Source organism: Aspergillus japonicus (assembly GCF_003184785.1).
Source record: "Aspergillus japonicus CBS 114.51 unplaced genomic scaffold BO86scaffold_4, whole genome shotgun sequence".
NCBI lineage: Eukaryota > Fungi > Ascomycota > Eurotiomycetes > Eurotiales > Aspergillaceae > Aspergillus > Aspergillus japonicus.
Window position 1 is genome coordinate 575840 of NW_020291641.1, and position 26943 is coordinate 602782.

Genomic DNA, 26943 nt, shown 5'->3' on the forward strand with positions numbered 1-26943 from the left:
AATTATTGCCATCCAAGGTTTATCTTTCAAGGGTCTCCCTATAGTAGATTCCGCCCTGGTGCTTTTGAGTGGTGAAATTTCTCGCCTGTGGCAGCGATGCTCTGATGGCTTGTGGTTCCGATCACAATGTTCCAAGTTGTGTTGCAATCTTCACGACTAGCCAGATAACACACCGCCAACAGCCTGCTATTTCCAAAGGAGTTTCGAGTTCGTCAAGGCTCGCAAGGCTGAGGCAATTGACAACGACAAATAGCCCATCAAGAAATGGCCAGACCCGCCTGGCCCGCCGCCCCCAACCACCCAGCCGCCACATATATACTCCAGCAACGCCAACGCCAATGCCAGCCCGCTCCCTCCCCCGTCCTCTTCTGGCATCTCCTCAACCATCACGTCAAAAATGCAGCTTCTTCAACTACCCACGGAGATCCTGCAAGCCATCATCGGCCAGATCTCTTCCCGGGCGTCACTCGCTCGCCTGGCGCGTGTGTGCAGACAAGTCAAGGCGCTAGTCGACCCGATCCTCTACCAATCCGTCTACCTGCGCAATCACGACGGTGAAACCTTCATTCGCGCACTCGAGCTCCGCCCAGCCCTGGCGCAGTACATCCGCGAGCTTCTGATTCACTACCACTATGTCAATGTCCCCAATCAGCAGGAATACTACCCGCTGTTGGTGGAGAGTCTGGTGCCGACGATCCGCCGGCTGGTCAACCTCCGGCGGCTGACGGTCAAGGGGCTCCTCTACGATGCGCCGCGGGACTACGACGATCCGGACCTGGGCAATGCGGAGAGATTCGACGGTTACGCGGCGGAGTGGTTCCGGCTGTTCGAGCAGGCTGAGCAGCCGGGGGGCGCGGATATCCTGCCTTCCTTGGAGTCGTGTTCGTTAGACGATCCCCCTCTCCCGAAAAGTACACGATGCTGATTTCCTCGCTGAAGGCCACATGATCATGGACGACGTTCCCTACGACCCAGAGATCCGCACGGAACTGTGGAGCTTCGATACCCGGAGCTCCGTCATGGTCCACCCGCATCTACGGGACCTGACCCTGGTCGGAGCGCTCGTCGGGGGCCTGGATCCCGCCCTGCAGTACGAGCCGCGCTCCACCCGGCTGGAGAGTCTCACCCTGCTCTGTTGTGATGTATCCTCGGGCGGGTTGCGCGAGCTACTGAGTGTCCCCAAAGCCTTGACGCACCTCACCTGGAAAGGTGTCCCAGCAACAAGTCCCCCGGAATTCTGGCCGGCAAACCGACAGAGCTACGTCGAGGCTATTCGCACGCATGCCGACTCGCTGGTCAGTCTGGATCTAGACTTCTATGCGATTGGCGGCTACCACCCGCCGTTGGACTTCCGGGATCTCCGGAGTCTGCGGCAGCTAACGATTGATCCGACGGTGCTGAGAGGTGACAGTACGGATGCGGGTGGGCCCTCCACGGAGTGTCTGCTTCCTGACAGTATAGAGAAGTTGGTTCTTCGGGAGTATAGAGAGTACAGCGTGCCAGACCAGGAGACTTTGCCACTCGTCTATCGCTGGGCGATGACGGGGGCGCTGCCTCGTCTGCGGAGCGTCACGGTTCAGTCGGCCAAGTTCTCTCGAACTGAGATCTTGCATCGCGCCCTCAATGCGAAGATGTGTTTTGATGATGCTTTTCGGTCGGTTGGCGTGCAGCTCGAGTATGAGAAAGTCCGGTCCAGCCTGGAAGAGGAGCATGTCGGGTTCGACTGCCATTGTTGCACGTACGCCTTGCGATGGAATAACGGGTTGGACTATTGAGGTGTTGCATCAAAGGGGCATTGTTGTGAAATATGAACACGGATAATAACACGCTCGATTAACAAGATCTGGCAGGTTGTGCCTGGATGAGTAGCAATCGATAGGCACAATATGTCCGTGCTATCACTCCCGTCCCACAAAAGAACCAACAAGTCTCCTCCAGTGTACTAACCCATCAATCACACCACCTCTTACTATGAAGTACCTTCCTTACGTCCAGCCACCCACCCACACCCCAACAAAATCCCCATCCCACCATCCAGCCCTCAATGTTAGTTCCCCGTCATAACCCCCCAATCCCCCTCCGTCCACACCAACTTCATCCTCCACCGCTTAATCCTCCACCACCCGCTTCCCTCCGAAAGATCCCTCGCCACATCAACCGAATACAGCGCCCCACTCGTCAACCGCGAAGTATCAGGCTGATTCCCCTGGCCCGCGCGGAAATGCTGCGCCAACGCCGAGGCGGTCACAGTCGCGGTGGTACTATCCTCCGCGGGCAGGTTGATGCGCACATTGCTCAAAAAGTGGGTGGTGTCCAGCTGGGAAACAGGGTCCCAGCTGCCGGACTTGATGGCCGCGCGGCCCTCCATCACGCGGCCGTCGAAGTCGAAGACCGCGTCCTCGAAGAAGGCCGACTCGAAGAGGGGGAGGTCGGCGTCGTCGAAGGAGAGGACGGCGCGGTAGAGGGGGTCGATGATTGCTTCGCGCAGGGGGAGGGCGGGGAGGGTGGTGGGGAAGAAGGACATTGTTTTTGAGTTGGTGTAATGAGAATTCAGTGGTTCCTATGGCTGTGTTTCGCTGTTTTGGGGGTTGCTTTGGCTTGGTTGCGGTTTGGTGGAAGGGGACCGGGTGTACAGTACACTGTAGGGCTTGTGATTGTGGGAGGGGGCTATATACTACTAATCATACAGTTCTTTATAATGTGACCACCGATAGAGATCCAGACATCTGACAAGCCCGCCCGTGAGTGGCAGACGCGCTGTAGAGGCCGGAGACCGAAAGGAAATACCGAGTCTCCTACCGAGTCGTTCGGTCGAGGGCGTAAAATCCGCGACTAATCTCCGGGGCCCTAACCGGTAGGAGATGGGCTCTAGTGCCAATCATCGCCTTAAAGACGTGCTGGGAATTAATCCCTCATCGCCGGGATCACCAATGAGTACGATTAAGAGCCTAGAGTCTCCTGCAGAGAACTTATGCCTCATGCTTAGGGCGGCTGTAAGCCGTGCCCTGGCGTCAAGGAAATGCTTGTCTCTTCTTGGCTCTCCCCTCCCGTCCCGCGCCATGCCGATTCCGACTCAGTGGGCTTACAACATAGCGCCCTCGGCTTCAATCATTCTGCATTCTGTCTATAGGCCTGACCAAGGGTGGAACTGTGTTCATCGTCCCGTGAGGTCAGCGGGGAAGTTTGATTGAAGTCAGCCAGTCCATCCAGGAACAAGGTATCACCTACATCAAGGCCACCCCAGCAGAAAACTCCCTGTGGCTGGGCTATGGGAAAGTCGATCTGCGCAAGGCGAGCAACTGGTGCTTTGGCTTAGGAGACACTTGGGAGACTTGGGAGAAATAGGAGGGAGTCGCCGAGGTATATGAACAATCCCGAGCTGACTGACCATCACGTCTACCAGGACCGATAAGCCACAAGGGAGTATCTTGCCCACTGCTGGACACGGATGTATCGAACGAAGACATCGCGCACTTGCGGACTGACGATGCCCTGATGTTCCACAGCCGAGTTGCCGTTGACGCAGAAGTCAACACCCCGGACTGCGCATTGAGCTTGGGGCATCGAGAGCAACATGGTGAAAGCCTGAGAAGCGACTTTTCATGGTGTGGTAGTGGCTCTTCGCAAGAGCGATCCTCATCCTCTGCTGGTGGCTCATATGTCTTTGCCTCAAACTAGACTGCCAATGACCGGAGGCTTCGTTTCTCGCTGGCAGCATCTGCTCGTCCGGAGGAATGGTTCCTGTCATGACCATCTTCCTCGACTGCAGACCGTTGAGTGATCATTCCAACATATATTTTCCTCTTTTGATAAAAACCTCATCAGCATTTTTTATTCTTCCAGGACCCATTTTAATTCGACTACTCAAAAGCTTCTACTGTAACTGACTGATTTGCATCTTCATTTAAAAGATGGGTTACCAAACTCACCGAGTCTTATGCTCTACTTAACTGTAGTCCTCCCATCAACTGGCGGAGAAAGACAAGCCGGACCCACAGCGCGGCGTCATGCGGCCCTCTCGGCGACCACATCTGGCAGCCGAGGTCACTAGATAAGACTCGCGGCGGCAGCTCCGGCCCATCCTCTAAAGCCTCAATTCCACCCCAAACCACCACAACACACCCCGGCGCAAAGCGCAACAATCTCCCGTCGAAATGTCCCGAATGTCCCCGGCGCTCAAAGCGCTCATCAACTCGCCCGCCGCGCGACCCAACACCCTGCCCGCGCCGCGCAACATCCAGTCCGTGTACGCGAAGATCCAACAAGAAGCGCAAGCCAAGGGCATTTCGCAGCCCTCCTGGCTGGCCCTAACGGTGCGTCTCCCTCCCCCGTCCCCCAGACCCAGACTTAACCCAAACCTCCCGTGGGGGAAATCCAGACAGCCACAACAATGACCATGAACTCGCCGGACTCGCTAACCGTGCTCTACGACCTCGCCACCTCCACCACCTCCACCTCCCCGGCAACCCCCGAAACAAACCCCCCCACCCCCCTCGCAACCGCCGAACTCATGCGCGAAGTTGGCCTCAAATGCATCAGCTTCAACGGCATCCCCCGCACAATCAACTGCCTGAACGCCTTCCGCGCCAGCCTGCCCGCCCACATCACCGCCAACCTCTCCACAACGCCCACCCGCGAACCCACCCCGGCCACCATCGAGGGCATCCGCGCCCGCGGCCGCGCCCTCTGGGACAGCATCTACCGGCCCTTCGAGACGAAACTCTACGACAAGCTGGCGCGCGCGCACCCGGACCTGCCCGTGCACATTTTGAATATGAACTACGGGGCGCTGCTGGCGGATCCCCCCCGGGACACGGCCGGGAAGGTGGGGCGCGTGCTCACCTCGCTGGTGGCCGTGGCGTGTCTGCGCGCGCAGACGGGCGTCGCGCCCCAGGTGACCTCGCATGTGTTTGGGTTGCGGAAGGCGGTCGAGGATGGGAGTTGGGCCGGGGATGTTGAGACGCAGGCCGGCGCGGAGTGGTTGGCCAGTGAGGCGGGGAATTTGTGGGTTCTGGAGAGTGTGGATGCGATTGTGGGTGCGATTGGGGGTGGGGAGGGGAGTTTTGTTCCTGTTGGGGCGGGGAGGAGTGGGAAGTTGTGATTTTCTCTTGGGGGCGGGGGAGAGGGGGGTTGTATATAGGTAGGTGGTTGGGGGTTGTGTACTACTTTGTGATTGTATAGAGAAAGATGCACGAATAGAATATGTTGACTGGTGTCGTTCACCATCTCGGTTTGTGGTTTGCGTGTCTCGGGGCAGCACTGGTCTGGCTATCACTCTAGACTCTAGCAGGAGACGAGATTTAAGTGCTGGTATAATTATAGAGCCGAAGGTGGACGTTCTTCTTATCCATAGCTCATCAACCCATCCTCAGGAGCCTATGACGCAGCTCCCGTAGATTCAGCCGGATATACCATACCTAGTAGCACCCTCACACCGAGTGGATCGGAAGACAGGTGGGTCATCCAAGACTCCACGCGCCGACTAATTGGCAATCCGGAAAGACAGAACCCATTATCACCTTCTGTTCTCTCCAAGGTCAATGCCCAGGAAATAAGGTGATCTCTGCACAAGGCGTATGCGCTCATAGCGCTAGTTTTTTGGGATTGTGAAGCCAAGCTAGGAAGCCCATTACATCAACTGGGTCCCATAGCTCAGTTGGTTAGAGCGTAACGCTAATAACGTTAAAGTCGAGGGTTCGAGCCCCTCTGGGACCAGCTTCTTTTTTTTACTTTTGGATTATTTTTTTGGTTGGGGATTGGATCGACGGGAGGGATTAGATTGGATAGGATTGGGCACACTACATACACTAAATGCTGGGCTGTGATGCTGTATGGTTGAGTGTAAATTCCGCGCAATTGACGACATGCCGGACGGGGTGTATGTCATCTTGACCACTACTGTTGTATACAGTACCTCACTACGCATCTGCATCGACCCTGTACCCCTAAACACCATCCACGCCACTCATCTACAGCCCCAAAAATCATAGAAACAGTGTAGTAAAAATAGTGGTCATTCTCATTAAAAGTAGCCAGCGCTAAATCATCAACTCAGACCGAGGAACACGCCGTCATCAACGTCATCAACGTCATCATCACGAAGCCACCATCCACAAAACTCCATGATCCCAACAGCACGCCCAGCGCACACAACAACCCACCCGCACCCCAATGTCATTCCGGCCTCTGCCCGTACACAATATGGACTTTGGTGTAGAGGTGGATGCTGGGGTCGCGCAGCTCGTTCTTGATCCCGGCCACGAACACCTCGATCTCGGGCTGCTGCCAGCCCATCACGCGCGTGAACAGCGCGTAGCAGTAGGGCCCCATGGCCTCCAGCATGTTGACCTGGTGGAACTTGCCCAGATCCTTCATCTTGGGGTCCTTGGCCCAGGGGCCTTGCGGTAGCTGTTCGACGTGGTCAGTAACTGCCCTCATCACAAAGAATGCGGAACATCACAAAGACGCCAAATTCTAGGGCTTTGGGGCCTGGTCTACCTTGTAAATCTCCTCCCGCACATTCACGAACCCCGCCTTCTCCATCTTCTCCTTCCACCCGTGCACGGTCTGCATGTCCTTGCCGTACTTGCGCGCCGAGTCGTGCATGAACTTGATCCCCTCCAGCAGCGTCGTCGCCCGCTGGTGCGTCCCGTCGTCCGAGTACGTGTTGACCTCCATCGACGCGATCTCGAAGTACCCCCGTGGCCGCAGGTTCTCGAACGCCTGCGCCATCAGCCGATCGACGTCGCGGATGCAGCCCTCCAGCTCGCGGCCGTGGATGTAGTCGAACGGTTTGCTGTACGACCAGGGTTGTTCGAAGTCGTCGACTTCGAAGCGGCAGTTTGGGGGGACCCTGTTCCAATGTTACCCTGGTGTTTTGATGGTGGCCGGGGATGTAGTGCTATATGGACACCGGGGGGACTAAAGCTGGGGGCGAATTACCATGCTGGTTGGATAGGACTGAGGTCGTTGCCTGTAGATCCAGAAACAAGCCCAAATGGTCAGTCATATCGTTCGTTTGCCTGACGGGAAAGCGAGCAGCCATCAAGGCCGAGGAGGGCAGCGGGATTTACCGATAACTTCTGATCCCGTATTCGCACTGTCAGGGATTGTGACGTATTAGCCGCCTCGTTTCCCAGATTGCCTTCATTCGCCGCATCATAATTCCGAGCTTTTTGTTTTTTTTTCCCCCGCAGAATTGTATGAGTCCGACTTACTCCGCAAAGTCCATTGCCCAGATCCCCGTGCCCGTGCCGAGATCCAAGACGCGAGCGGGGTTTTGGACGGGCGCCCGGTACAATTCCCCTTTCAGGAGCATGCTATAGATGTGATGACTCTGTATCCAGTGTCGTCTGATTAACATCCATTGTTCGTGATCCGCCGCTTGCTTCGGTCGTTTCCATTGAAGATGCGGGTGTGGTGGACTCACCAAATCGAGGCGATCTTGCTCTCGTTCGTCATTGGGCTGCGAGTATCATCAGTATGGGAGTTCCAAATTCCGATTCCGAATTGCGTCGGGAGCGTTTACGCTCCCGTAGCAGAAGGGGTGCATCATACTAGAACATATTCACCCTCATGATAGGAATGATATCTGCGACCGTTCTGGAGGAGAAGGCGAACCTTATTAGCGACGAGGAGGACGCGGACGAGGAAATCTAGAATACCTCATAGCTGGAGCATTGATTAGCTCGGCCTGAAGAGAAGAACTGGATAAACATTTTTTACTCAGAATACATACGCATAGTTCATAGCACTCGAAGCGAGACTGGATGTATAGCTGGCATCGTCCAGCCTGGGGAAAACATTAGCATGGTTCTTGTCAAGGGTTCGAATTGTAGTGGTAGTGGTAGTGGTAGTGATCCAGCGCGAACCAGCGGAACGGCGGACGTCAGTCTCGTGGGCTGGGAAACTTACGAGTCGGGATAAGTGGAGTCGTTGTCGTCGAAGTCCTGTTGAGCCAGCACCTGCGGATTAGCTCGGGGGGGGGGCAAGGTTAAAGTTTGGCAGAGTCACTGACATCCGGCTCAATGATACTGTCATCGTTTTCAGGTGGAGGGGCATTGTCGGCGCACATGTTGAGGGAAAGCAAAGAAAAAGTGCGGAATATGTGACGGTAGTAGTGGTGGTGGTGGTGGTGGTAGTGGTAGTGGGTGAGGTGAGAATTAGTGAACTAAATTGGAGACTGGTTGATTGATGGATCGATGATTGAGCAATTGAGCGATTGAGCGGTGGCCAGAAGTTAATTACCCTCCGGCTGAGTCCTTGGTACGTTATCGAAATGCCCCGCTAGTGCAAAGTGAAAACCAAGCGTCCAGGCCAAAGCAGCGATGTTGAAGAGAGAGGATGTATGTAGTAAAATTCCAGAATAAAAAGGGGGCCCCAATGGAACTATCCTAAATTAGTTAAGCATAAAATAGTAACAGATGGTATGTGGTTAGTGAAAAGGAGGGAGAACAGCAGGGGGGAAAAAAAAGAAATAAGAAAAAAGAAAATCAAGAATGAAAATCAATTTTCGGAGTAGTAGGAAACTCCGATATTTAAGCCAGTTTCTGTTGAGAAGCAAGAGCAATGAGAATAGTAATCGGATAGGAGAAGGTCATAAGACACAGACAGAGAAGAAGATTCAGGACGTAAGAAGAGTAAGAAGCCATGCAATAGTAATAACAATAATATAATAAGGGGGGATTTATGGAAATCTCAACAGTCGGATCGGTTCAGTTGGCCAGTGATGAGATGCGACAAGAGACTATGCCGAGGAGGAAAGGAAGTTAGGAGAAAAGCCAGACATGCATGCAGCCAAACCTTGAAAGACTGAAGAAAAGGAAGGCTAGGCAGGGCCTGTTCCCGTCCGTCTGTCTTGAGAGTTCTACTCAGGAAGAGAGAGCTTTCATGCGGGATGGCCGTTTGAACCCCAGTTAGTCGCCCACCGCAATCCCTCGTCGTTGGCTGGGCCGCGGAGGATGCTTCGTACAGCTACCTAGTAGATAGCTCGAGTACGGAGTACAGTGCAGTGTGCAGGGGTGAAGGTAGTGGTGGTGGCGGTCGCTTACGGGCTGCGAGTACGGTACAGTACAGTAGGTCTGTGCCGCACAGCTGCTCAAGGATAGATCGTTGTCTTTAGGTTAAGTTGGACGGAATCTGTCTGGACTCTGGAGGCTTGGACATGCAAAAGTGCAGGGGTGTCGACAGTTCAGTAGTTCAGTGACTAACTGAAATCGGTGCTCCGAAAAGTCTTCAATGGAGGTTGGAGGTCTAGGTTTCAAGTTCGAGCGAGAGTTGATGCCAGCAAAGGAGTGTGGTCGGTCTTGGCCTATCGGCGATAGGCGGATAGAGCTACGGAGTACTGTAATGTATATTACTGTCTGTCTGTGTGGAAGGTTGCTGACTACTCCCTCCTAGTTACGTACGTTACTCCAACATTACACTGGATAGTTGGAGTGTCATTGCAAACTTCAACCTTGTTCAATAATACTGCTCGAAGGCTGTCAAAAGTACAACTCAACCATCCTCTACATCACCATTCTTCAGCAAGAGCGACGATCGGAGATGAATACACCAATGCACGTCGTATGCGAACAAGCCCACGCAGCCAAGCCGAACACCGATGTTTCTTGAATGGGGCAAGTCCCCCGCTGCCCAGTGATGATGCAGTGGAAATTCAGAGGTGGACTCGAGAGTCGAGACATGCCGACAGAAAAAGCCAGTCGTTACATTCAATTGGTTCGACAGCTCTAGGCGGGGTTACGTACTTTGTTTCTTTCTCACACCCGCTTTCCACCTTTTGCTACCGCCGTCAGTCGCAGTGCAAAGACTCGGGATCAATAGGGCAGTGGAAAGCAGCCCAGGCTTGCAAAGTCTAAAGTCTCCGCCATGTGTTACTCTTCTTGTCAGCATGCCGTGGAATCCAAGAGCCCATCCATGAGTGTTGGCCCAGGAGTGTGCGAATCGGTGTGGATTGTGGAGAACCTGCACGGGACCCTCCTTCCATCTTTTTCACCTCTCGAGTCTCAAAACATGCTGGCTACGCTTAGCTCGTGTCTAGTCGAAAGCATTTCATTCGAACGGCCCGAATGCATTCATGCACAGTCTCGACTCTGCTTTTGTCAACCTATGACCTCGCATACCACATCATCCAGGATGACTTTGCATGGATCAATTGGGTTCTGTAATCCCGCATTGCGCTCTGACAGTAACCACGGCATCGTTTAGGATGTCCAAAAAGGAAAGTTTCTTGGTCATGGTGTGATGCCCTCTTTTCCTATGCCCCAGGCTCAAAAGTCAAAAGTCAAAAAGTCAAAAGTCAAAAAGCAGACGTCCGGACGGCCCCTGCCGGGCACCGGTAGTGGGTCCTCTTCCCCCTCGTCAAGTACCTGTTGTAACGGTTGTAGTCAGTCACCCTCCCCGCTAACCGTTCCTCGAGTTGTGCTCTCACGCCCGGCAATGGTTATCCGTGGGTTTCGACCAGAACTATGCAATGTAAACTGCTACTCCCCGCATTGATGTTCCTCAAATGCCCTGTACCCTACTACTACCCCGTTGGTATGCGCTTGCGACTGATGTGCAGTAGCCCCCTTCGACTGTAGCCCTGAGGTCACGAGGTCAAAGCGGAAACACCCAGCACTCGCAGGAGCCGGCATGATCGATCAAAGCCATCTGGCAGGGAGAGCTGATCAATAAGCCAGGCCGGACCTGCATGGGCAATGCTCTGAGTCGTAGAAGTTGGGCTTCTGAGTTCAGACGCTTTTACTGAATTTACTGTGCAGTACTTTTGGAACAAATGAGGCCATACGGAATCCCGTATATGTCTTCCATCCCATCACGGCAGCTGCATCTATGTCTCAGTTGAAATGATCCATTTCTCCCACATACAAGCAGTCTGATTTCTATCACGATCATCGCTGAAGCATTCAAAACATGTCTGAAAATCTTCCCATGGCAGCCACCTGTCCTGTCACCGGACCTCACCCCGTCCAGTCCAGCACAGCACACCCACAGTATAAACCGGCCATTCCCCAAGCTAGGAAGAGCCAGAAGAGCAGACCAAGACGCATCGTCGCCATCGCCCTGGGCAAAATCCCCATGCTGACTGCAGCCCGCCCGTCTGGCGGCAACACTCGCACCGGAAGTGCTAGGTTCAACCATGTAGGTACGCACGTACGCCGCAGTCAGTCACTTCGACCAAGTAGTCGGTGGACTCAGTCCAGTCTATACTCGGGTCCCCGCAGCTAGTACCAAACGGGCCATCGGTTAGACCTACCCCAACGGGCGGTTCAAATACCCTTCCCCCCGAAGCTCGAAGGGCCCAAGCGATCCATTCATGTTGGGCGTCGCATGGGGCAAGGATTTGGCTCTCGAGCATCACCGGTCGTCAATGGCTCTCGTTCCGTGAGTTGTCGCGGACGGGTCGGTGCCCTACTTGCGCTGCGGATGACTTTCGAGGGATTGGAGAGGTTTCTTTGTGGAAAGCTAGAGTACGGTGCGGAGTCCTTAGTACTGATACTGGAGATCTCTGACTGTGTCATTGTAGGGGCTTAGGAGACGTTAAGTAGAACTGAAAGGAGCAGCTGGGTTCATGTTTATAGCGCTACACAGAGTCAACTTGTCAAGGCTCAGGAAAGGGATGGGCCATGTGGTTGACAGATGTGGAGATTGGGCATAGAGCACTTTTGACAGTGTGAATTACATTGCGTGATGGCATGATACTCGCCTCTTTGGGATGATCGGACTATGGGGCAAATACTTGGTCGAGCAGTTTGTGCGCTGGGTGAAGCTTAGCTTGCGTTTAGTTGCACAGCATGACTTAATATCTTAATATATTAATAAAATATGCTAAATATTATAAAATCAAAATTAAAAAATATATATAAGAAAAAAGCATTAAATAATGAAAATATAACGATTCGTAATGACGAACAGGATATACTTAGCACCAGATGACGATGTCTATGCCCTACCTCTCATCCTTACTGGCCTTCCATGATATAAGATGCCTTCATACCTATAATCTGGGCTTAACAGACAGGTACATAAGCAAGGCCAATTTTACATTCAAACGAATGCTATACCCAAAAAATGACTACGAAGTACTCCGTTACTGCAACTTTGTAGCGAGGAGAACAATGCGGGTACAAACAGTGCAAACAACCACCCATCGGCTCGTCACAACTTTCTCCCGCGCCGACGCGCTGGCAGCTCTGCCGAGCAGTCGAATGGTCGAGTTATCCTTGTGATCTTTGTATGTGAATTAGCAGAACCATTGTTCTTTAGCGGTAATATACTTGTCTAGATTCTGAGATGAACACAATGAGAAGTAGGTGCTGATCAAACAAGTAGAAACGCTCCTTTGCACAGCCGCCGCCGCCGGTTTTGTTCTAATTGTTTATCCGCCGAGCTTTTGTTGTACCCCCGAAGTCGCGTCCAGACCAGCGCAGCACGTATCCTCGGCGCAGCGCATCGTCTCCCACCAAATCCTTTCTCCCTATATATAACGCGAAAATGCCGAAACGAAAGGCGGCAGCGGCAGCTTTATCCAGCCTGGCTGGCTCCGACGACGAGAGCATGATCCAGGCCGACGGCGCCCGCCCGACGAAGAAGGCCCGGGGGAGGCCGCGGTCCAAATCGACGGACCTGAGGCCCTCACCACAACCGAGACGGGAGTCCACCCACGCACAACCGGAGCCGGAGGGCTCGGGCAAGAAGAGCGGAAGGAGGGGCAGACCCAAGGGCAGTAGGAACTCGGTGCAAGCGGCACCGCAGGATGAACCGGAGGAGCAGGAAGCGCCCGCGGAGGCCGCGAGCGAAGTGGAAGCTCCTGCGGTGGCCGAGTCTGCAGCGGTCTCCAACGACGAGCTGGCTGAGTTGCAACTGACCGCGGCTAAACTCTCTAAGCGCAGCAAGGCTTCGAAGTCGGGGAAGACTGGAACAGGTGGTTCACGGGCGCGCAGCAAGACGGCCGATAAGCCCGTCGTAGCGGACGGCGGATTCGAATACACCCCCTCGAGCAAGCGACGTCAACCACCGCCGTCGGCGGAAGAACACGATGCACCTCCGCAGAAGACGCGAGCCAAGAACAAAACCGGGACGAAGGACAAGCGTGATCTGTCGGAGGTGGAGGATAATGGGCCAGAAGATGCAGCGGAGGAAGTCGATGAGACGGTGTTGCAAGACGCGCCACCGACTGGAACCCGCTCGCGCTCGGCCTCTCCGACCAAGCGTAGGCAGTCCCTGCGAGACGCGCGGGTTTCGCCGTCCAAGCCGCGGACTAGTGATGAGCCTGAGTTGCGACGGAAGATTGGGGAGCTGACAAAGAAATGCGATACCCTCGAGAACCGCTACCGGACGCTCAAGGAGATCGGCATAGTCGAAGCGAATGCGAACATGGAGAAGCTCCGGAAGCAATGCGAGTCCATGACCACCGGTGCGTATACCATCCTTTGCAGACGGAGGGCAGAACGGACTAACGTGATGCAGCCTCAAACAATCTGATTGCCGCCCTGAAAGCCGAGTTGGAGGCCCAGAAGGCACTTGGTCAACAAAGCCGCAAGCTTCAGAAGCAGCTGCAGGAACGGGACGCGGAAGTCGCTCAGCTGAAGACCCATGCCGAGGAGACTGAAACGCAACTCTCTTCTGCCCAGAATGAGGTCAAGGCGTTGCAGACGAAACTCTCTGCGGCCCGCAACACCGCCGCAAGTCTCGAGACCGCGGCTGCCAATTTGAAGGTTCCTGGTAGTGCGATCAAGGGCGGCGGCAACCGCGCCACTGCGGCAGCCAACGCCGAGGCTGCGCAGGCAGCCCAGTATGCGCAGCTGAAGGAGGATCTCTACAGTGATCTCACTGGTTTGATTATCCGTGACATCAAAAAGCGTCAATCGGATACTTTATACGACTGTATCCAGACCGGCAGCAACGGAAGTAAGTATATAAGCTCTAGGGTGTATTGTTATTGCGCTGACTCGGCTACAGCTCTCCACTTCAAACTGGTCGTCCCCCATGTATCGTCCACCAACTACGAGTCCGCCGAATTCCAGTATATTCCTCTGTTGGACGACAAACGCGACCGTGACCTGATTGACATTCTTCCCGAATACCTGACGGTGGATATCACTTTTGTGCGCCAACAAGCATCCAAGTTCTATACTCGCGTGATTGATGCTTTGACGAAGCGGAGGAGTACTGCCGCCAACTGATGGCCCTGGAGGCTAATGAGCATCCGCGGTATTTATATGGTGGAATTTATGTGGGGCTGGATTAGGCGTGGCCCTCGAGGGAGACCTAGAGGCTAGCCGAACGGTCGGAGGGCCGCAATGTCCGGCATTGGATTTGATCTTGCTTCTTGATTTTTTTTTTTTTTCTTGGATTTTCTATACCAATAGGCGTGTCAATTTATCTTTTCTTTTTGTGTAATATCAATGCGACCCCCAACCGATCTGTTCCTTGTTTGTATTGAATTGGATGTGGGATTGAGCTGTTCGAACTGTCCCGCACTCCGCAGAGTGTGTTCGGCATCGTCTGGGATGATTCGGCTGGGAGCCTTAGGCGAAGACGGGATCGCGGCAAGCGACGGGGCGGGAATGCGGGCCTCCGTGGGTGCCCCTCGGGGTGATTGTGGTGGTTGTGGTCACTGGGGCAGACAGGGTCCTTTTCTCTGCCTGGCTCGCTTTCGGCGTTCGCCAACTTCGACCTTCGACCTTCGACTTCGCCAAATTTCCCCTCCTATCAGAACTGTCGCCAGAATTATTGACTGGGTCAGGAACCGTCATAGCCCATCATCGCCTAGTCAGTTAATTAAACTGGAAACCAGCTGGCATTTCGCTTCTCTTCTTCTCTTTAACAGGCTATTTTACCTGAGGTTCCCCTGTCGTCCTCTGTCTTCGACTTTTCTTTTTCTTTCCCCCCTTCCCCCCCCCCCGCCCTTCAATAACTTTCCCACCGCATTTGTTGTGCACCGTACCCCGCCATGGCTGCCCCGCAAGAACTTGTCCCCCAGACCGAAACCATCGCGGAGGTCTACGCAACCGACGACGCCTCAACCACTTCGGTCGCTCCGGAGCACCAGACTCGTTTTAATGCGCTGGTTTCCAAATTCACCAAGCTATACTCTCATCGCCCCGATTTTGTCGCTCGCAGTCCCGGTCGCGTCAACATCATTGGTGAGCACATCGACTACAACCTGTACGATGTGCTTCCGACTGCCGTCAGTGTCGATGTGATCATCGCCGTGAAGGTGGTCCCTGCTACTGGCTCAGAGACTGTGGTCAAGATTTCCAATGTTAACCCGGAGAAATTCCCCACGCGCGAGTTTACCGTGCCCCGCGACACAGACGTCGAGATCGACCCCAAGAAGCATGACTGGGTCAATTACTTCAAGGCCGGTCTGTTGGGCGCCCTGAAATTCTTGCGCCAACGGAACGCCGACGGCTCATTCGCGCCGGCTAGCATGGAGGTTTTGCTCGATGGAAACGTGCCCCCTGGTGGTGGCATTTCCAGCAGTGCCGCCTTTGTGTGCGCCAGTGCTCTAGCTGTGATGAAGGCCAACGACCACGATGTATCCAAGCAGGACTTGCTCGATCTGGCCGTTGTTTCTGAGCGCGCGGTCGGTGTTTACTCAGGAGGGTAAGTGCTGTCTTTCTGCTCCTGCTCGCTTCCATTCTGACCTTTTACAGCATGGACCAGGCGGCCTCCATCTTCTCCCGTCGCGGATACTTGCTTTACACTCAGTTCTACCCCAACTTCTCCGTCCAGCACGTGCCCATCCCCAAGGCGACCGAAGAAATCACCTTCCTCATGGCGCAGAGCTTCGTCACCTCCAACAAGGCGGAGACCGCTCCCCGCCACTATAACCTGCGTGTTGCGGAATGCACTCTCGCTTCGGTGGTGCTGGCTGCCCGCCACGACCTGACCCTGCCCAAGGATAACAGCTCGCTCGGGTACAGTCTCCGCAACTTCCACAACGAGCTGATGCGCAAGGAAGGTCGCTTGGGTGACCCCTTGGAGTACCAGATTGACTCCGTGATTCAGAGCGTTCGGGAGATCTTGACCCAGGAGGCCGGATACACGCGGGAGGAGATTGCCGGTCTGCTGGGCATCACGGTGCCGGAGTTAGAGTCCAAGTATCTGTCCTCGTTCCCCGTCCAGGCCGAGCGCTTCCTCCTGCGGCAGCGCGCCCTGCACTGCTTCACTGAGGCTCGTCGGGTGCTGGACTTCAAGGCCTGTCTCGCCAAGGCCCACACTCTGGACGAGCGTCGCATTCAGTACTTGGGCCAGCTGTTGAACGAGTCCCAGGCTTCCTGCCGTGACCAGTATGAGTGCAGCGCCCCGGAGGTGGACGACATCTGCGCCATTGCGCGTCGTGCGGGAACCCTGGGCAGTCGGCTGACGGGTGCTGGCTGGGGCGGCTGCACGGTGCACATGCTGCCCCAGTCCAAGGTCGAGGCCGTCACCAAGGCCCTGAAGGAGGAGTACTACCTGAAGCATTTCCCGGACATCAGCGAGGAGAAGTTGGCGCAGGCGATGGTGATCAGCAAGCCATCGAACGGATCGTTCTTGTATGTTCCCTCTCTTTGACTGCCATGGTTATACATGCTAATTTGTTCTAGGGTAACGGGCGCGGCTATTGCGGAGGTTGAGGTTTAAGGGGTTCTGTTTTGCAGCGTGCAGCGTGGTACTATCTAGCGATGATGTAATATAGCTCAGTGCTGGTTATGAGTAACTATAGTTCAGTTGGAATGACTTAAGTCCACTTGACGTGCATCCGCCTGTGTTATAGCAATTTGATGTTTGAAGAGCAAGAATGGTCATTGCAAGTAAAGGATCGAGCATGTTTGTTATGATGTCATCCAGCTGTTGGACAAAAAACAACACTTCTGCAAGCAACAAAACAAACAGCTCAAACACCAGCCCCATTGAGCAAACAAACCACACAAACAAGCTACCCCAAGATTAGCGTATCCGCCAACCGATTATGCCTCCTCCCCTTTACTGTACTTCGTTCCTCTGCGTTCTTATCTCCATACCCCGAACCAAACAACAAAAATGTCATGAACCAACAACTATGCCCACCCCTTCATCATCACCGTCATTCTCCCTCTCCAAACTAGCCACCCCGGCCGTCGCCACCCTCATAAGCTTTCTGGCCTATAGCTCGCAGTACCTCCTCCACCACTTCGAGCCCGCCCCGCTGCGCCGCCCCGAATGCTGGCGGCTGAACCTGCTGGCCGGATGTATCTGGATCTGCTACTACCGGACCTGCACGGTAGACCCGGGTCGGGTGCCGAGGGAGTGGAAGCCGCAGGCTGTTGTTTTCTCGGAAGATCGTAAGCAGCAGCAGCAGCAGCAGCAGCCGCGCAAATCCCCGCCTAATGAAGCTGTCGGTAATGGCGGCGGCGGCCGATGGTGCCGCAAATGCGAAGCGTACAAGCCGCCGCGGGCGCATCATTGTCGGACGTGTCAGAGGTAGGGACCTTTCCCCGGCCAGGCTTTCCCTAAGAATGATCACGACAAGTTGATGGGGGATCGCAGTGGGTTGTGATGCATTCCTTAAGTTCCCATGTTTGATGGCCCCTCGCTAACCGGTGGATTCTATCCTGGGGCCACAGATGCATCCCCAAAATGGACCACCACTGCCCGTGGACGGCCAACTGCGTCTCGCACTTCACGCTGCCGCACTTCGTGCGGTTCCTGTTCTACGCGGTCGCGGGGATGGGGTATCTGGAGGCCGTGCTGGTGGAGCGCGCGGGGCTGGTGTGGCGTGAGAGAGCGAGGCCTAGTGTTCGTTGTCCTTCATCTTCCAGCTACTAGCAGAACACAATGCCCTAGGCAAGGATCGTAACTAACTCTGCAATCTTGCGGGTGGGACAGTATTTAGGCCCCACCGGCCTCCAGCTGGCGCACCTCTTCGTGCTGCTGGTCGTCAACAGCCTGACGGTATTCATGCTGTTCATCCTGCTGGTGCGCACGGTGTGGGCCCTCGCCCTGAACACCACTACCATCGAGGAGTGGGAGATCGAACGCCACCAGACGCTGCTGCGGCGCGCGCGGCATTTTGGCGGGTATCTGCAGGGGCCCGGGGGCGTGCGGGTGCGCATCAAGCGCCAGGAGTTTCCGTATGATGTCGGGGTGTGGGGGAATTTGAGGCAGGGGATGGGGTCGGGGAATGTATGTTCTTTTCTTTTCGGAGAGTGTAGATTTGGGGGTGGTTGGTGGTAATTTGATGCTAATTATATGGTGGATGGCGCAGATCCTAAGCTGGTTCTGGCCGCTAGCGAGAACCCTCGATCGGAGCTCGGGGCTGGAGTTCGAGGTTAATGGGTTTGAGGGTGCGTTCCCCATCCCGCTCTTTGTCTGTCCAGAGTCGGCCGGAAACACGCCACTCGATCATAGCAAATGGTGCTAACCGAACACAGATCCAAACACAACCTGGCCCCCGCCCGACCCAGACCGCATCCCCTGGACTGCCCCCGCGGCGACAGCTCCAGCAAACGGTATCCTGGCCGCCTCGTCAGGAAGAGGAACCCCGCAGAAGATCCTCCGTCGCAAGCGCTTCCACCAACGATTCACCAAGAAAGACTCGCCCAGCGACGACTCCGACGCCAGCAACAGCGGTAGCGAGCCCGAGGACGCCGTTTCGGACGACGGGGAGGAAGGCTGGCGCAATGCCGACGGGGATCGGCTCAGGGACTTTGGAGTCGAGGAGGAGGTCGAGTTCTACGATGAGGAGGATATTCCGCTGGCGGTTCTGATGGCGCAGAGGGGGTATCATTCGTGAATCGAAGTCGGGGTGGGGAAGGGGATGGCCATTCATCACTGAATGAGGGATCGTATGGACAGTACATACAGTAGGAATAGAGACCGGGTCTCCTGGGAGGTTGGGGTTCATGCTGGCTGGTGTCGAGTAGGTTACTGAAGTTGGATCTGGAGGTATCCAAGATAGAATTCGTGTCTCCGGGGTTCAACCGACGGGAGGCAAAACACACTGCCTGGGGGGCTCTACTGGTCTAACTCGGAGAATGTGTTCGGACGGTAGCTAGGTAGCGATAAGTCCAGGCTACAGCCCGGACCTTGACCGCCGAGCAGACTGCGTACAGTTGTTCATATACGAATCATCTTTACAGTGTCCGGAGTACAGGATCTCTTGAAGCATCGAGGTGATAGGAGAAGTCTAACGGAATCGCCCCAGACCGGCCACTGTCACAGAGATCATGCTTCCAGTCCAGGGCGTCAACCATTATCTGTGTTTTCAAGTTGCTGCTATATCACATACCACGTGCGCAGCTGGAAGGACCGGGTATCGCCTGTAGCGTATACTCTGGAGGGCTACTGTACATGGCTAGCTTGAGCGTTATACTTCCACTACACTTGAACTACCACAAATTCTTATATTACATCCAACATGAAAAAAGACTCGAGTTTATCTGCACCTTCTTTCTCCCAGCTAACGCAGAATGAACCCTTTTCATTCATCAAAACATACCAGCCCGTCTCAGCTCCGCTCCGCAATGCTACGCCTCAAACCAGCCACGCAAGGGATACCCTTCAAGCAAAACACCCCTTCACAACAAACCAGCACAATTGCACGATAGCACGATAGCACGATAGCACAAATAGCGCCAACAAGCCTCGTGTATGCACAAGCGCGTACCTACATCCAACACGCGCATCTCGACCCAAAACGCGCACGCATCCCCCCAGCGACATCCCTCGTTCCCTCCCTCCCTCCCTCCCTTCCTGACCCAAAACCCTAACCTCCCTCCCCTAGAATTCCTCAAATACCTTGAACCCAGCGCCACTATCCACCTCTAATCCTCCAACCATCTCTCCTCAACACAGTGCCTAAACACACGGCACCAAAATCACGCCATCCACCACCCAACTTCCAACAAACCCCATCCCAAGCCAACGATCAACCCCCCAAACCCTCAAAATGCACCTCCCGACCCTCCTCCTCACCACCCTAACCGCCGCCCTCGCCACCGCCGACCTGATCGAATACTGCCCCTTCGCGCAGGACAAGACGGGCATGCTGCAGCACCCCTACTGCTGCGACAGCTACACGCCCTCGAAGGTGACCGAACTAGCGGTGGAGGGGACGAACTGTATGGCCCCCCCTGTCTTTACCTATTGCAGCGATTAAGTGATGTGGATGCTGTGTGTGTTGGGGAGAGAGGATAGCTGACGTGATGTGATGTGATGCGACGGTGCACAGGTCAACAAGTTACTGAGCCGGTGGCTAAGTGTCCGAATGGGTTGGGGGTGAAGTGTTGTTATACGATTGTGAGTTTTTTTCGGGTATTGGGTGTTGAGATAAGGTGGAGAGGGGGTTGCAACCAAAACCGAGACGATGCTAATTCGGGGACTTGGGGGGCTTTAGAACCAGATTTTTATCTGTACGGCGGATGCGATCTTGGAGGATGATTAGATGGGTTTGTTTGGAGGGGGTATGCATGGGGATGGATGGAGTGGTGGAAAGGGTTGAGGGGTTGTGATGAATACAGTCAGTCGGATCTGGGTTTGGGCTTGGGGCTTGGGGGATCAAGATGATATGTTGTCGTGCGGTTGTCAAAAGTTAGGTTTGAGGAGGATGTCGTTGGGTTGGACGATTCGACAATGTACTTCAGGTTTATTATGATTTCGGGGTAGAACTGCCCTACTGCTCAGTGAAATGAATGACGTTCGTTCATATTGCTGGGCATCCAACAACCCTTACATAGGAAAATTCATCGAAGCAGTCGACCTTGTAGAGACTCTCGTTACAATGGAGTATATAGTTACCTGAAGTATGTTTTCGACGTGTTTGGTCTTCAATCCCTAAGTGAGGTTGTTGGCAAGAACGGTTGTGGTAGAGATGGCCAGGGAAGGTAACTGCATCTGGGTGCATGCAGTGTGCGGGACCTCAGGTTGGTCGGGAACATCATGCTGTAAGCATCCACTGACATAAAATCAACAAATCACCTCTTCTCTTGCCATGAGCTGCTATGGCTCGAATGATTGATCATGTAGGGCTAATGTACCTGACAGTAACGTAAGAGTGACTGTGTTGGATAATGATTGAGATGGGTGTACAGTACGTCATCGGGATGTCATCCCCGCCGACCCTCAATCAACAATACTTATACCGCGCACGAGTTAACACCTCCAAGACTCTACAAAACCATCCCTCAAGTATCCAAACCTATAATCAAGATCACCACTACAACCACCACCGAAAAATGCCCACCAAAAAAGTCCTCATCGTCCTCAGCGACGCCAACTCCTTCCCTCTCAAGAAGACCTCGGGGCCCGACGCCGGCAAAACCGTCGACCAGCCCTCGGGCTTCTTCCTGATGGAGCTCGCCAAACCACTCCAGAAGATCCTCGACGCCGGCCACGAGGTCACCTTCGCGTCGCCCAAGGGCGCGGAGCCCGTCCCGGACCCCAACAGCGAGTCCCTGCTGGCCTTCGCGGGCAACTTCTACGAGCGCCGCCGCGAGAACGAGCTGATCGAGCGCATGAAGCGCGAGAACGGGTTCAGCCGGCCGCGCCCCTTCGCCAGCATCGGCGACGAGGAGCTGGCCTCGTTCGCCGGCGTGTTCATCCCCGGCGGCCACGCGCCGCTGGCCGACCTCGGCGACAACCCGGACCTCGGCCGGATTCTGCGCTACTTCCACAAGGAGAACAAGCCGACGGCGGTGATCTGCCACGGGCCGTATGCGTTGCTGAGCACCAAGTTTGCCGGGGACGGGGACTTCGTGTACAAGGGGTATCATATCACGGCGTGGAGTGACGTGGAGGAGAAGGCGATGGAGACGTTGCTCGGCGGGGAGGTCGAGAAGGTCGAGTCCCGGTTGAAGGAGGAAGGCGCGGTTATGGAGACCGGGCTGTCGGAGAAGGCCGGGTATACCACCCTCCATCGCGAGTTGGTGTCCGGCGGTAATCCCATGGCGGCGAATGAGCTGGGGGAGCGGTTCTTGAAGATGCTGAGTGTTTGAGGTTGGCGTGTGTTGTGTGGTTGAAGCTGTACCTAGTAATAATAGTGTAATGAGGATATGATGATACATGACTCTTTCTGCGTGTGAAGAGCGTTAATATGAGGGCGAGTGTGGTAGGACAAATGTAAGAAGCGTGTTTCATGAGTCTAGTAAGGCTTGAATCTATCTTTGTTCTTGGTTCGTTTCTCCTTCTGTCGCGTTCCCTTGGCCGAGCCGTCCGCTTGCCTTGTCGAATCGCCGTCCTCCGGCTTCCAGACACGGACACACCCGTCCTCACCGCAGGTCAAAACAGATTGAGACTAGACACGGCGTTAGCTGACGCAATGGAGTTTCGTGGGGCGACCACTTACCTGCTCATCCACATAGACCGACCGAATAACCTCTTCACCGTGAGCACCTGGCAGACGCCACGAATTGTTCTGATCGAACTGCCACGATGGGGAGGACACAAGTGGGACCAGGTCCAACCGTTGCTCGCTATTCGAGTCAGTTCAAACCACTTGCACGAGTCGGGAGAGTGGGTATGCATACAGCTTGTTGCCCGCGGCGATGTACTGGCCTTGGCTGTTCTGGCACAGTTGCACAATGTACTCGCAGCTGAGCGGTTGTCGCAAGTCGTTAAACTGTATGGGCTCAGCGCCCTCCGAGGCCTGGTCATCCGGATCTGTCGTCGGATGGATGGCAAAGTCTTCATCATGACTCAGGGCATAGACGGTCTTCTCGTCCAGGAACCCGGCATGGTGCACGGAGCCGTGGTTGATGACCTGCACCAGCGCCTCATCCTCATCAGTGATGGTGGTATCGTAGATGTTCACCAGCCCGTCCGTACTGCCGGAGAGTGCGATATGGCTACGGGTGGGGTGATATTGGAGCTGTCGCGCGATTTAGCAGGTGAAAACGAAGGAGGAGTGTTAAGGTCCAGCGTAGGAGGCCACTAACCTCGGTCACATCGTCGTTGTGACTCTCGACATATTCCAGTCGAGGTTGATTCGCTGATCGGATGTCCCTGTTGATGTTAGTGTGCTGCGAACACAGCCCGATGATGCAATCTGCAGATGTCTTCCCAGATATACTCTCAGATGCTTGGCGCACTTACCAAAAAGCAACCACAGCCTGTTGCCCGTAATTAGACGAAACCAGCTCGGTTCCTGCAGCAATGTCATGGGTTTGCGGAGAGCATGCAATTGAGAGTACGGGAGCCTGGATTGCTATCGCGACGACGACAAGGGTAAGCGAACACTTGCAATACAAACAAGCAATATTTGATTCCCCGCATTACTCATTACACAGTGTGAGCCAGACAACTCGTGGCTTCTCAAGTCTAACACAAGAAAGTCTCCCCAACCCCATTTGACACCAAGCTGAAAAACAAGAATAACGACCACCAAGAGGAAAAACAACTTACAGGTTTGCATTTCTACGGCGGGCTTCTTCCCGCTGCGCAAGTCCCAGACCTTGACCTTGCCATCTCGTCCCGCCGTGGCCAGAAGCTGTTGGCCTGCATCGTAGGTTCTTAACGAGGTCACCACCTCGTGGGCACTCGGGGTGACTATGGATGCATGGCTGAGGCCATCCGCATTGAAAACCCGCAGCGAGTCGTCCGACGAGATCACGGCAAATGACCCGGGACCTGCTGCGGCAATGGAGTAGATGTAGTGGCCTTCAGCCAGAGAAAGTGACGATGACGCCGTCGCTTGGAGCGTGTGCATGGTTAGACAGACTATCTAAGCAGTGCTTCTATACTTCGTGGCGTAGATAATTTGCGCTGGATCTGAAATCTTCCGGTCCGTCATGGAAGGCGGTGGGAAATTGGAGGCGGAGAGAGTGGTCCGTGTTTGCACTGTTTGTATGGATGTGCTCCTTGCAGCTTCATCGAGATTGACTCCTTTCTTCAAAATGCCACTGAAGTAGAGCTTTTAAGCAATGGAGCTGGGATGGATCCGCTTCCAGTGTCTTGCGGAGGCTTTGAGTAATTTCTATCCAGATGAATTTGTTCTGTCGACACTATTGCTCCGTAGTAGCAGCCAGAATGGTCAGGTGACTGCAGCATGGTATCGTCTATTACGTGATCATACTGTGACTCCCTGGTTATTTGCGTGTTAGTGGATAGATTCTCGGTGACTTATTCAACAGTTCACGACCGACAGCTTCAATGCAGCTTAGCTGAGCTTGGGGAAGGGATAAATAATCTAACGCTGAGCTGTGTGATCCGCTGTAGATGTAGAAGCGGGGAAGCCCGGCTGCCTTGATCCCCAGGCCAAAAGACCAAACCTCACTGAACCTGACCGGTGAATGCTGCTTCACGATCATTCACATTGGCGCTAAGGTTGCTACATCCTACATGACTGCAGTGCTGGGGACTGGGTTATTCTTGTCACACCTTTGGCAGTTAATCTCTAAGCGCCCAGGCCCAATAGCGCCCGCATTTCTCCTCTTCTAGCCTCCGATCCGGGCGCTACCAACATCGTGCCTCCACGAATGACATCCCAGAACACCATCTTTAACCTGGCCAACGTGATGCCTCTTGCAGGCCCGTGTCTTGGTCCGAATGATAGACCAATCCCACACTCCCAGTCACGGTGTCTCTCCGCCTCTCGGGTGCAACGCATGGCCTCCGCCTGCCCAGTCTACCTGAACAGTGACCCTGGATGGTCGTCGCTGCGGGCGTTATCACATCGTGCTCGGCGATTTGACTCGTCAGACTGGACCTGCAGTCCCCGCCATCCTCACCATGCAAGCGCCATCGCAGGAACTGCCCATGCCCGCAGTCTGGCACTCAAAAACTCCCGCCAACCCTCCTGATTTACGGTGGCTTGGGTTTCAATGATAATCATTCCTGCTCCTGACCTGAACTGCTTCCTTCAGTCGCTGGGTCTGAAACCTTCGGAAAAGCTGCTGGCAAGCTTTGACTGGAGCGTATAGATCTCTTGGTCTGCACTTGGTTGCCGCTTTGCTCACTTCTCCTCCCTTTTGCCCTTGGCGCCGCCCCTCACGGCTCGCAGTTTCAACCTAGACAACATGAAGGCCTTTGAGATGTCGATATCGCAGTGCATCGCAGCGCTCACGCTGCTCTCACTCAGTCTGGTGAACGCCCACAGTATCATCACCTACCCAGGCTATCGCGGCAACAACCTGCACACCAACGGCACGGTTCAGCAGACCAACGGATTGGGTGTGGGCTGGGAGAACGGCTCATACGTCTATCCCTATGGGATGCAATGGATCTACCCCTGTATGCTTGACAGCCTGCTATTCTTTGCTCGAGCATCCTCATCGCTAACAATGACTGCTCAGGTGGTGGGATGCCCACGTCGACGAACCGCACCAAATGGCCCGTCAACGGGGGCGCGATCGCCCTGCAGCCCGGCTGGTTCCAGGGTCACTCGACGGCCTTCATGTATATCAACATGGGTCTGGGGACCGTCCCGGAGAACATGAGTCTTCCGATGGTCCCCGTCTTCGAGATCACGGGCCCCAGCAACAACCCGTACCCGGGCACGATCTGTCTGCCACAGGTGCCGTTGCCAGCCGACATCAGCCCCAAGGTGGGCGACAACGCCACCATCCAGATTGTCGAGGTGGCCAAACACGGTGCATCTCTATATGACGTGAGTATTCTCCGCCCTGAATTTGTCTTCGATCCACCCGCTGATCGTTCGGGTTTCTAGTGTGTGGACATCACCTTCGCCGACGACGACGATGTCGCCGAGGTGACCAAGGACAACTGCTTCAACTCGTCGGACATCGGATTCAAATACGTCTTCGCCTCGAGCTCATTAACGGCCACTAACGTCGCCCCACTGCATGGCCCTAGCCAGGCACCAATTGTCTCGGTTCTGCTGGCGATGGCCCTGGGAGCATGGATCTTATAATGAATTGAGACTTGTTAGCATTTGTTCGTGCGGTGTTCACTAATTTTGTCATACCCTCAGCCGCGGCCGGCTCACTTGTTGATTTTGGAATGTTGATTACATGAATGCATAATTTGCCTGCTATTTTGGCATGGACGGCAATCTTAATCTGAGCTCGTGTACATCCTTGTCATCTGTACCACTTAATCTCATTTATGATTGTCAGTTGACGACGTCATGTATCACGGGTGAGTTCCAATTCCCGGACTATCGGCGCACAGTACACCATGGGAACACGTAGCGAGAGCCATCAAGTCAACAAATAACGCGATCTCAGAAAGTCAGCTCAGGACCGACATGGCGGAAAGCATTTCCGCGATTGACCGGACCAACACCGGAATCGGTTCTAAAGCGTCACGCTTACTAGACTATGATCGAAGTAGCAAAGAACAAACACGCTGAATCTATGTGCATTAGTGATTGTCGAATGGTAACACTCCCAAAGTAAGCTTTCCTGGACACCCCACACCCTCCGAATTGCTCAGGCATGCTGTGCCGATAAGATGGATAACGACCCCGGTCTCCGATACCCCGAGAATCAACCGCCTTGCTTTTGCGACCAGCAGGGCACGTGCCTAGCTTGGCTTTCCTTTTTTTTTTTTTTTTTTTTTTTTTTTTTTTTTTGTCTCTCAGCTCGCTTAACCGGGCCGGTTCAGCCACTTGAACTCCGGTGGGGCGGTTGAACCAACCGGCCCGTCAACCGGCGGAGTTCAGTTCTTATCGAGCTGACTTTATCAGCTTATCGCCGGCCGATCCATAGATTGCTGTACAGACTGGGGATTGCCTCCCATGCAATTAACCATCAAGCACTTCGTGAGACGTCCATGTTGGATCATGGCACTACAGGGGAGGAAAAAGGGGGAAGGTTCATTGGACCTGATCCAACTTCATGGTTCTTGGAATCGCCACCGGTCCATGACATAAGTTCGACCAAGTTGAGCAATCTTCTCCCTAAATTGGAAATAAAATGGCCCGGGATGCGGGTTGACATCACGAGGCGATCACGAGGGGCAATTGTAGATATGGATGTACAGTACTGTCTGTACTGTACATCCACCGAGAAGTAGTCA

The 26943-nt window shown here is 54.4% G+C and overlaps 13 protein-coding genes and 1 non-coding gene across 14 annotated transcripts; 11 read left to right on the forward strand and 3 right to left on the reverse strand.

Annotated features, from left to right (window-relative positions):
• The first annotated feature begins 293 nt into the window (after positions 1–293).
• On the forward strand, positions 294–1910 carry BO86DRAFT_139406 (F-box protein). The gene is made up of 2 exons (XM_025666179.1): positions 294–881; positions 940–1910. The coding sequence occupies exons 1-2, from the start codon at positions 398–400 to the stop codon at positions 1773–1775; spliced, it is 1320 nt and encodes a 439-aa protein (XP_025531992.1). The 5' UTR covers positions 294–397; the 3' UTR covers positions 1776–1910.
• A 137-nt stretch (positions 1911–2047) lies between these two features.
• Positions 2048–2524, reverse strand: BO86DRAFT_375642 (nuclear transport factor 2 family protein; the record flags this gene model as incomplete). Its single annotated transcript, XM_025670491.1, has 1 exon — positions 2048–2524. One exon carries the CDS (start codon positions 2522–2524, stop codon positions 2048–2050), a length of 477 nt encoding a protein of 158 aa, XP_025531993.1.
• A 1159-nt stretch (positions 2525–3683) lies between these two features.
• On the forward strand, positions 3684–3929 carry BO86DRAFT_139417 (uncharacterized protein). The gene has a single exon (XM_025666180.1). It carries the CDS (start codon positions 3735–3737, stop codon positions 3885–3887), a length of 153 nt encoding a protein of 50 aa, XP_025531994.1. The 5' UTR covers positions 3684–3734; the 3' UTR covers positions 3888–3929.
• A 173-nt stretch (positions 3930–4102) lies between these two features.
• Positions 4103–5199, forward strand: BO86DRAFT_453213 (uncharacterized protein; the record flags this gene model as incomplete). The annotated part of the gene is made up of 3 exons (XM_025676976.1): positions 4103–4313; positions 4379–5032; positions 5182–5199. The coding sequence occupies exons 1-3, from the start codon at positions 4155–4157 to the stop codon at positions 5197–5199; spliced, it is 831 nt and encodes a 276-aa protein (XP_025531995.1). The 5' UTR covers positions 4103–4154.
• Positions 5200–5641: 442 nt separating this feature from the next.
• Positions 5642–5715, forward strand: BO86DRAFT_t34. Its single transcript has one exon. It is a non-coding gene; the product is annotated as a tRNA-Ile (tRNA).
• Positions 5716–5996: 281 nt separating this feature from the next.
• On the reverse strand, positions 5997–8286 carry BO86DRAFT_139423 (class I SAM-dependent methyltransferase). Its single transcript, XM_025666181.1, has 11 exons — positions 8018–8286; positions 7915–7949; positions 7739–7792; positions 7665–7671; positions 7558–7602; positions 7430–7465; positions 7218–7336; positions 7074–7099; positions 6943–6973; positions 6499–6853; positions 5997–6408 (listed from the first exon to the last, which is right to left on the reverse strand). Exons 1-11 carry the CDS (start codon positions 8072–8074, stop codon positions 6175–6177), a joined length of 999 nt encoding a protein of 332 aa, XP_025531996.1. The 5' UTR covers positions 8075–8286; the 3' UTR covers positions 5997–6174.
• A 2529-nt stretch (positions 8287–10815) lies between these two features.
• On the forward strand, positions 10816–11625 carry BO86DRAFT_385664 (uncharacterized protein). Its single transcript, XM_025671156.1, has one exon. It carries the CDS (start codon positions 10915–10917, stop codon positions 11227–11229), a length of 315 nt encoding a protein of 104 aa, XP_025531997.1. The 5' UTR covers positions 10816–10914; the 3' UTR covers positions 11230–11625.
• Positions 11626–12363: 738 nt separating this feature from the next.
• Positions 12364–14282, forward strand: BO86DRAFT_139508 (putative chromosome segregation protein (Pcs1)). The gene is made up of 3 exons (XM_025666182.1): positions 12364–13417; positions 13471–13911; positions 13963–14282. Exons 1-3 carry the CDS (start codon positions 12496–12498, stop codon positions 14184–14186), a joined length of 1587 nt encoding a protein of 528 aa, XP_025531998.1. The 5' UTR covers positions 12364–12495; the 3' UTR covers positions 14187–14282.
• Positions 14283–14693: 411 nt separating this feature from the next.
• BO86DRAFT_353689 (galactokinase galE) lies at positions 14694–16731 on the forward strand. Its single transcript, XM_025669539.1, has 3 exons — positions 14694–15612; positions 15663–16544; positions 16596–16731. The coding sequence occupies exons 1-3, from the start codon at positions 14957–14959 to the stop codon at positions 16630–16632; spliced, it is 1575 nt and encodes a 524-aa protein (XP_025531999.1). The 5' UTR covers positions 14694–14956; the 3' UTR covers positions 16633–16731.
• A 319-nt stretch (positions 16732–17050) lies between these two features.
• pfa4 (putative palmitoyltransferase with autoacylation activity Pfa4) lies at positions 17051–18763 on the forward strand (the record flags this gene model as incomplete). Its single annotated transcript, XM_025673327.1, has 5 exons — positions 17051–17451; positions 17595–17766; positions 17857–18153; positions 18236–18314; positions 18402–18763. The coding sequence occupies 5 exons, from the start codon at positions 17051–17053 to the stop codon at positions 18761–18763; spliced, it is 1311 nt and encodes a 436-aa protein (XP_025532000.1).
• Positions 18764–19788: 1025 nt separating this feature from the next.
• BO86DRAFT_406514 (uncharacterized protein) lies at positions 19789–20496 on the forward strand. The gene is made up of 3 exons (XM_025674191.1): positions 19789–20090; positions 20201–20268; positions 20366–20496. The coding sequence occupies exons 1-3, from the start codon at positions 19919–19921 to the stop codon at positions 20411–20413; spliced, it is 288 nt and encodes a 95-aa protein (XP_025532001.1). The 5' UTR covers positions 19789–19918; the 3' UTR covers positions 20414–20496.
• A 454-nt stretch (positions 20497–20950) lies between these two features.
• BO86DRAFT_385668 (type 1 glutamine amidotransferase domain-containing protein) lies at positions 20951–22017 on the forward strand. The gene has a single exon (XM_025671157.1). It carries the CDS (start codon positions 21039–21041, stop codon positions 21960–21962), a length of 924 nt encoding a protein of 307 aa, XP_025532002.1. The 5' UTR covers positions 20951–21038; the 3' UTR covers positions 21963–22017.
• Positions 22018–22079: 62 nt separating this feature from the next.
• Positions 22080–24128, reverse strand: BO86DRAFT_445288 (WD repeat protein). The gene is made up of 6 exons (XM_025676438.1): positions 23368–24128; positions 23059–23170; positions 22902–22968; positions 22494–22834; positions 22313–22439; positions 22080–22261 (listed from the first exon to the last, which is right to left on the reverse strand). The coding sequence occupies exons 1-6, from the start codon at positions 23669–23671 to the stop codon at positions 22109–22111; spliced, it is 1104 nt and encodes a 367-aa protein (XP_025532003.1). The 5' UTR covers positions 23672–24128; the 3' UTR covers positions 22080–22108.
• Positions 24129–24566: 438 nt separating this feature from the next.
• On the forward strand, positions 24567–26037 carry BO86DRAFT_453221 (copper acquisition factor BIM1-like domain-containing protein). Its single transcript, XM_025676977.1, has 3 exons — positions 24567–25194; positions 25257–25570; positions 25631–26037. Exons 1-3 carry the CDS (start codon positions 24981–24983, stop codon positions 25832–25834), a joined length of 732 nt encoding a protein of 243 aa, XP_025532004.1. The 5' UTR covers positions 24567–24980; the 3' UTR covers positions 25835–26037.
• The last annotated feature ends 906 nt before the right edge of the window (positions 26038–26943 follow it).